The following is a 9375-nucleotide window of genomic DNA, read 5'->3' on the forward strand; positions in this document are numbered from 1 at the left end:
ACAAAAAAACAATTTAAAGTGGGCAAAAGACTTGAATAGACATTTCTCCAAAGAAGATACACAAATGGCCAATACGCACATGAGAAGATACTCAACACCACTAATCATTAGGGAAATGCAAATGAAAACCACAATGAGATACCAACTCACACCCATTAGGATGGCTACTATCAAAAAAACAGAAAGTAAGTGTTGGTGAGGATGTGGAGAAATTGGAACCTTTGTGCACTATTGGAGGGAATATAAAAGGAAAACAGTATGGCAGTTCCTCAAATAATAAAACATAGAATTAACATATGATCTAGCAATTCAACTTTGGGGTATATACCCAAAGAAGTGAAAGCAGGGACTCAAAGAGATACTTGTACACCCATATACAACACTGTATAATATTGTACATTACAAGAAGCACTATTTGCAATACCCAAAAGGTAAAAGCAACTCAATTGTCCATCGATGAATGAATGGATAAACCAAATGTGGTAAATGCATTCAAGGGACTACTATTCAGTTTTTCAAAAGGAAGAGGCCAGGCATGGTGGCTCACACCTATAATCCTAGCACTCTGGAAGGCTGAGGCAGGGGGATCACTTGAGCTGAGGAGTTCAAGACCAGCCTGAGCAAGAGTGAACCCCCGTCTCTACCGAAAATAGAAAAAATTAGCCAGGCATGGTGGTACGCGCCTGTAGTCCCAGCTACTCGGGAGGCTGAGGCAAAAGGATCACTTCAGCGCAGGAGTTTGAGGTTGCCGTGAGCTAGGCTGACACCACAGCACTCTACCCTGGGTGACAAAGCGAGACTCTGTCTCAAACATAAATAAATAAATAAAAATAACTTTAGATATCTCAAGTCCCAATTATTTCAATGGAAAATTCAGGAATGTCCAGAGAGGAATGTCAGAGGTACCATTAAATTATCATCTAAGTTAACAAAACTTTCAACTTCTGAATTCATTTATTCATTAGTGAAGATTTTTATTAAATTCCTACCATGAGCAAGGTGGTCAAAAGGAAAACTCAATCTTCTGACTACTCTCTTAATCATTACCTGTGCTACCGGGATGTATAATACTTGTTTTGAGACCTAGCCAAGAATTTTATGCCAAGTCTGGAATAATTCTACCTTTCTATAAGGTTTTATTCAAGCGGTGGTAGAAATCCCTGTTTCACTGGGCTTATAGATACATAAAAAGCTCAAATTTTTGAGGTTTCATTTTATTCAATACTTCAACACTATATTTTTTAGCAGAACATTTTATATATACAAAAAGCTGCATATTTTAGTGGGAAGTTATCTTCTTCTCAAAAGGCCCTTATTTATGTTGCCTCAAAGAAAGCTGCCATCAATATTAAAAACTAACCAAGTGAAAGAAATACACCTGCGCAGTAACATTATGTAACACTAAAAACAGAACACCAAGTTTATACTTTACCTGCAGGTTTAAGGTCTCCTATTCGAATAATGTGTGGCCAGTGCTGGAGGGTTTTAGCAAAAAAAGGATTGGTTACTCCTAATATGACTGAAGGCCTACATAAAAACAAAACAAAAAAAACAAAAAAAGGTGAGAAAAAGATGAATGTTAAATCAGTGAATAGCAGCTTACGATTTCTTTTCAGTGAACAATATACACATTGTCTTTTCCTTTACTCAACACATTATGTATTAACTACATTCCAGGCAACATATTTAGCATTAGGCATATGAAGATGAAAAGACACGGTCCATCCAACAGCACACAGAAAGAAGGGTTTTCATAATCAGTTATGATGCCAGAAATTAGAAGACAGTGAAGGTGGTATAAAACGCACAAAAATCACAAAGTACCTATGCCTACCAGGGGATTAAAGGACAGCCTCATCAAAGAGATGATATTTACAGGAAGAGAGGAAAGATGAATAGCTTTTGGCCAAGTGGATAAGGGAGGTAAGGGTGATACAGGAAAACAAAGAGTATGTGGCAAAGCAATGAAGTAAGATCATGGTCTGTTTGTAGAACTATATTCAGCTCAGCATTCCTGAAGCACAAAGCAGGAAGAATAGTCAGAAATGAGAGTAGATGGGCAGATGCTGCCCAGATCATTAAGTACCAAGTTAATATGCTAAGAGGTTTAGGTATTATAGGCAAAGGGAAGAGAAGCTACTAGATAACCATGTGGATGAATGCCACATGAAAGAAATGTGCTTAGCAGAAAGACCACTCGGGGGAAATTTGGAAGATACCCTACAAGGAGAGGAGGTGTCAGGGGTTAGAGGAAAAGCAACAGTGGATATGAGACTAGAGACAGTAAGATTGGGAAGGGAGCTCTGGAAAAAATATAACAAATGTTATTGGTCCAGGCGCAGTGGCTCATGCCTGTAATCCTACCACTCTGGGAGGCCAAGGTGGGAGAATCACTTGAGCTCAGGAGTTCGAGACCAGCCTGAACAAGAGCAAGACCCCATCTCTACTAAAAATAGAAAAAATTAGCTGGGCATGGTGCTACCCGCCTGTAGTCCCAGCTACTCAGGAGGCTGAGGCAGGAAGATCGCTTGAGCCCAGGAATTTGAAGTTGCAGTGAGCTAATGATAACACCACTGCACTCTAGCCCGGGCAACAGAATGAGACTCTGTCTCAAAAAAAATACAAAACAAAATTTAAAAAAAAATTTTATAAGAGATATTTTAGGATATCAAATAAACAGAATTTTTAAAAATCTGAAGTGGGGCATGTTAAGGAGAAATTTACGATATTTTAGTTTTCTAATAGCTAAGTAAGAACTAATGCCATTCACGAAAAAAAGAAAGAAGTGTAATTTTAGGGGAGAAAAGAGGGAGACAAAAAGAACTCAATTTGAACATCTTTAGTTTCCGATGCCATTAAGATGTCTAGGTGGCAATGTGCTTGCTTACACACACACACACACACACACACACACACACACACACACACACACACACACTCCTGGTTATATAGGTCTGGATGTCGCAGAGATCTGAGCTAGGAAGATATATTTCAGTCATTAGTATGGGGTGTTAAGAGAGGCCATGGGTACAGATAAGATAGTACAGAAAGAATTATCAGTCTGAAATCAAAACCCAGAACACAATACTGGAGAATACCAACATTTAAGGGATTAGCAAAGAAAAGAAGTCTGCAAAGGAGACTGAGATGCACCACCAGACAGCCAAGAGAGAGGAGTATCAAGAATTAAAATATATTTAAGGTCAGCAGCATAAATGTTACAAGAAAGAGAAGGTGGGAAAATAGGGCAATAATGTGCCCACTAGGTCAGCCAGTGAGAAGGGTCTTGATGACTTTGGCAAGAACAAATTCAATGGATATGAAGAAGTCAACCTGCAGCAGACTGAGGAGCAATCAGAAAATCAAGAACTGGAGACGGTAAACAGAGATTTTTGTTGTTCCAGAAACCTAGCTATGAAAAGAAGATGATCAACAGAGCAGGAGCTAAAAGGAAAAGTGTAAGATTATTTTTTTCCTTTTACTAATCGGGAAGATTTTTCCTAAGTAGAATTGAAAATACAGTCTGATGGCTATTTATGACAACACAGCTTCCATTCATAAATAAAATCAAAGAAAATAAGATACTAACTCTTGAAATCTGAAATCATTACTAGCAGCTCCTCAAACCTTCCTTTTATAAAATCAATCTGCCTATATGTTCAAAATTTAAATTAAACACTTATTACCAAAAATAAATCTACATAACTTCGGTTATAAAGGTAATACCTGGTCAATAAAAGTTATTCTGTTTACTCACGGAGCTTGAGTACGGGTAGTATATTCTTTGAATTCACTATCATGAATAGTGAAATAAGGTCGGAAATCACTGAAGTACTTTAACGGAGAAATACAGCTGTGGAGCAGGACGAACATGTAAAACAAAGGACACAAATTAAAGGCCCTACGCTGTAACTGTGAAACATCTATATGAACAATATACATCCAAAAGGATAAGTTATTTATTTCGATAAATGGTAAACTCATTTCGGGGAACTAGAAAGACAAATGGAAATATATAATGTGGAATGGCATACTGAAAGAATATACTGGGCTTGGGGCAGAAGATGGGGTGAAATTCTGGCTCTACCATTCACCGGCTATGGGCCTTTGACTAGACACTGACTGTTCATGCAACTAATATTTATCTAGACACTGACTGTTCATGAAACTAATATTTATCAAGGGCCAACTTCATGTAATGAATGAATGTGCTTGTCACTCAAAATAACAAAAACATGGTTCCAGCCCTCATGGAGCCCGAATCAATTTTCTCGTCCATTAAATGGTGCCATAATGAGCACTACCCTCTAACAGGGTTGTTATGTGGATCAATGTAATAATGTGTGGGGAAACATACCACAGATGGGAAAGTGCTACAAATATCACCAACAGGAACCAAATATACTCACTTAACAAGTGCCAACACAGTCTCTGAAGACTCCGATGGTGACGGTGCCATGACCACAAGGGGCTCCCCCAATAGCACCAGTTCCCAGAGCATCTGACTATGAAGGAAAACTGGGCAGAAACACCTGAAAGGTGTTTATACAGCAGAAATATTTTACTTATCCACTCCTGTTTTTTAAATCCTACATAATCATTCTAAAAACTTCACATTGATATAAATTCTTCCTATTTATTTCTTTATCTGATATACAAAATCATTTAAATATGGTGATGCACAGAGACATTAAATCTCTTATCCACATATATATATCAATTTGACTCATGATAATTTTTACAAAATTAAATGTAATGTATTGACATACAGAATAATTGACAAACAATAAAAGTGTATAATTATTAAATTGTTGTACCATGTGATGATAGATCTGTTTTATCAATAGTGCTTTATTACATTTGAATTTCTATCCTAAATATTTTTAAGTAAACAAGAAAAATTAATTTTCCAAGAGGCATTTATTAGATGTACTTAATTTAAAAGGTGATGCTTTTGACATTAAAGAATAATGACAACAAATCACAAGGGGGAGTTCTAATGCTGAACAGAATTACTTCTTGAACAGATCCTCCCCCTAGAGCAATGGTGCCTATTTTTACAGCAGCTCTGGAATTGGGTGGAGACCTGTTAAGACACAACTCTGCTAGTACATAACTAAGCCTCAGACATGTGGTGACTTTTACTTATTTAGTAATTTCCTCCTGATTTGGTAACAATTTTTCCTAGTGGATAAGAGGAAAAAAAAACATATGATTATGAAAATCACAATCAATCCACGTATTTGAAAAAAGGAAGAAAAATCAAAACAACATTTAAGTAAAAATATGAAACAAATTTGTGAGATGGAAATTAGGAGAGTTAATTTTAACTACTCAAAGGCAAGAAGACAAATATAAAGGAAGTGGCAAAAAAAAAAAAAAAGCAGCTCAAGAATAAGGCAAAGAAAAAAAAAAAAAAGAATAAGGCAAAGGAGTTCTTCCTTTTCCCTTCCTAAACAACTCAATCCTGCCTAAACAACTCAATCCTAAAGCAGAACATGGTAGGCCTCTCTGCCACAAGGGGAAGAGAGCCACATTGGCCAAAGGTGGGTATCAGACCTTGTGCAAGGTAAGGTGGACATCTAAGTACAGGGGGTGACCCACTGTGGAGCTGTTGCAGTCCAAATGTGGTAAAGAAGATCTGTGTGTGGGTGATCTGATTTGGGGTGACAGAGCCCACGAAGCATAAGCGGGGCAGCCTAGTGTGTAGCATCAGAGCCAGAGTAGGTTGAGGAGGTTGTCCATGGTGTGGGACCACCTGACACAAGGTGTCAGAGCAGGGAAATGATGGTGTCTCCATGGAGAAGTAGCCTGGAATGGGGTGTGTAGGCACACAATTAGGATAAGGAGGGCATTCATGTGGGGGGTGACCTGGTAACAGGACTTAGAGCTCAAACAGGGAGATGGCACCCTTTTAGAGAGCTGGTCTAGTGGGATATATTAATAGTAACCTAAATGGGGTAAGAGGGTCTCCATGTGGGGTCAACTCGGTAAGGAGAGTCACAGACTGAGCAGAGTAAGAAGGGTGTTCATTTTGATAGCACAAGAAAATAACTATAGTGACTATAGTCAACAATAACCTATGCCAATTCTTCAGATTATTCCTCAATGAGTCAAGCAAGAAACTATAAATAGTATACATCTCTCTTAGTATATTTTTCCTGTAATATTTATTCATTTATTTGGGGGATACTCCCCATTTTCATTCTAAAACTGCCATTACATATAATTTGTTTTAAAGAAAATTGTTTTTAAATCACATTTATAATTTACAGACAGTAAAACTGACCCTTACCGAAGACAGAGAATAGTTCCATCATCTCAGAAAATTCCCTCATCCCCTTTCTAGTTTATTTCCCTCTCCCAGTCCCAGTCAAACACTGATCTGACTTCTGTCCCTATAGTTTGTCTTTTTCAGACTGCGATATAAATGGAATCATTCAGTAAGTATCTTTTTAAAAATCTGGCTCCTTTCAGTTAGCATAATGCTTCTGAAAGTCATCCATGTTGTTGTACATATCAACAGTTCTTTGTTTTTTTGTTTTGTTTTGTTTTTTTACTGCTGAGTAGTATTCATGTGCATGCATGTATTACATTCTGTTTATTCATCAACCCAAATGTCCACTTGGGTTGTGTCCAGTTTTATGCTATTACGAATAAAGATGCTACATCAACATTTGCACAGGTCTTTATGTAGACATACGCTTTCATTTTTACTGCATAAATACCTAGGAATGGGATTACTGTGCTGTGCTAGGAGCAAATATATAAAATAAATCAAGGATATAAAACTAATCAATCTTTAAAAAATTTTTTTGCTAATCAATCTTTGAAGCAGTATTCCATGTAGTTAAAAATTATCCAAAAAAAAAAAGATCCCACCAAAAAAAAAATCTATTTTATGTCTTTCACAATTTTTAGTATCCAGTAATTGCTCATTTATAGCAGCGGTTTCTCAAGCTATACAACAGAACCATCTGGGGAGCTAGGTAAATTAGCTTCAAATTAGCTGCTCTAAGATCAGTACTTTTTCTTCTTCCTTTTTTTCTTTTTTAAGTGCTAGAGTATCTCTTTTTTGGTTTTTAATTTTGCATTTTGAAATTTTTCAAACATACAGAAAAATAAAGACAATAGTCTTTATTTAATAGACATACAGAAAAAATAAAGACTTCTCATATACATATCACTTAGATTTAATAATTAATATCTGCCACCTTTTACACGATCTGTGTTTTAAAATAAAACACAAACCTCATGACATTTCACCACAGAATAATTTAAAATGCATCTCTTTTAAAAAGTTCACTTTCTAACATTATTACAATATCATTCTCACACCAAAACAAAAAAATAATTTGTTTTTACCATGTAATACCCAATGAATATCCAAATTTCCCTGTCAAAGCTCATAACATATAGTCAGGGACGAACTATTGTTTTACAGAATGTAAAACATAATGACTATTTTTTCCACATCTGTTAAGATTATTCTTTTGTTGTTGTTGTTGTTTAGAGACAGAGTCTTGCTCTGTCACCCAGGCTGAGATGCAGTGGAATAATCATAGCTCACTGTAACCTCCAACTCCTCAAGCAATCCACCCACCTCAGCCTCCAGAGTAGCTGGGACTACAAGCACCCACCACCATGGGCTAATTTTTTTTTTTTTTTTGTAGAGACAGGATCTCGCTATGTTGCCCAGGTTGGTCTCAAACTCCTGGTCTCAAGCAATCCTCCCTCCTCGGCCTCCCAGAATGCTGAGATTACAGGCATGAGCTACTGCACCAGGCTATTTTAAAAATAAATTAACAACACTGCAAAGCAAAAGAGAGAAAAGGCAGTTAATAAAATTTTTTATTCTTTACCTGAAAAGATCCACCTCATGAACAGTAGGTAAAATAACAGATATAAGTGTGTCTGCCTAAGAGATAGAAAAGAAAAATAATTTTAAAAAATCACCAAAATTTTCAGAAATTAATTTTTAAAATATTTCTTTCTATCTCATGATCAATAAGCCATGTTGCCCTGTCTACTTTTTTAAGATTCTCTTTCTCCAGGAGCAGCCAGAGAGAGAATGGGTCTTACCAATAACCCCTATTATAGCAGAAGATCAAGAATAACTCAAATACCATAGATAAAGAATTAATCCAACAGTCAGATGTTAGATTAATTCACAACTGTATGAAATACTACCATTAATACTAGTTGACATATCTAACAAGCAAAATCAGTTTTCCTACTGCCCTCCATTTTTATTCAATTCAAAAAACAATGGGAGTGCTGTACCAGTTAAATATGCCAGTTAAAATATTTCGAATGAAAACTTCAACCCCACCCATGAACAGATGTTGCTTTTGGGAAAATCAAAGGCAGAATCCTTTTGACTAAGTCTCCTAAAATCAGAAGGCTGCTGGCCACTATCCTAAGATAAGAGGTTTTGCCAGAATCAAACCTTGTTGGAAAAAATATTTACTTTCCCATTGTTCCCACAATTGCAGTATAAATTCTGAGTGCTCCAGTGTCTACTGGAGAAATAACAAGAAAAAAACTCTAAAAAACATTAGAAAGTTTATTATCAATTCATTAAAAATTATATATGGGATATTTTAGTAATATTCAGAAATATATAATAAACCCAAGAAACTCTGGATTTGCTAGTTTAAAAAGTCTGTTAAAGAGACTGTATGTGCTGAATAATTCTACCACAGTACCACACTACCTGCTGAGTTAACTGCACTATTTGTGTTGTCCCAGGCTTGTCATGACATGTGGGAATCCGTACCTTAAAGAGAAAAAGAAATTATTTTTGGCTATAAAGGACTGAGGGATCAGACATTCTCTATCCTGTTGCATAAGGGTATACATTAAGCAATGCCTAAAAACCTACAAAAATAAAATATTTCTGTCAGATTAAAAAACTAAGGTCACATTTATTTCTAGTCACACAGAAAGTAAGTGAACCAAGGTCTCCATACCCACATACGCGTAGAAATTACTAACTCGCTAAGAAGCAAATGTGCTAAAAAAAACAGAAAAAGAACATCAACTTCATATTGCTTCCTGTTTACTGTTCCAATCTTTGCTTCATTAATACACACACACCCAAACACACCCTTTCAAGCTGGCCAAACTTTTGGATAAATCTCACAGGAAACAATGAGAACTTTCAACCCAGAGCTATCAGTACTACTTTTGATGATTTCCCAGGGAAAAACATACATCCTACAAAAACCTAAAAAAACATCTAAACAGAGAATATTATAAAAAATAATCTCAACTTGAGAGTGAATTGCAAAGCACTTAGAGGACACTCATACAAGCCTGAGAGCGAAATACTAATTCATTAAAAAAAAACTTAGGCCAGGCGTGGTGGCTCAC

The 9375-nt window shown here is 36.3% G+C and overlaps 1 protein-coding gene across 1 annotated transcript in view; it reads right to left on the reverse strand.

Annotated features, from left to right (window-relative positions):
• The window catches only part of DENND6A (DENN/MADD domain containing 6A), a 56746-nt gene that overhangs the window by 11969 nt on the left and 35402 nt on the right, over positions 1-9375 (reverse strand). Inside the window, exons 8-12 of the mRNA XM_012641073.1 lie at positions 8717-8779; positions 7863-7918; positions 4410-4532; positions 3758-3853; positions 1433-1527 (exon numbers count right to left, since the gene is read on the reverse strand). Of these exons, the coding sequence (XP_012496527.1) occupies positions 1433-1527; positions 3758-3853; positions 4410-4532; positions 7863-7918; positions 8717-8779 (433 nt within the window). The remainder of the gene's footprint in view (positions 1-1432; positions 1528-3757; positions 3854-4409; positions 4533-7862; positions 7919-8716; positions 8780-9375) is intronic.

This window comes from Propithecus coquereli, unplaced genomic scaffold (assembly GCF_000956105.1).
Source record: "Propithecus coquereli isolate 6110/MARCELLA unplaced genomic scaffold, Pcoq_1.0 Scaffold1, whole genome shotgun sequence".
Lineage (NCBI taxonomy): Eukaryota > Metazoa > Chordata > Mammalia > Primates > Indriidae > Propithecus > Propithecus coquereli.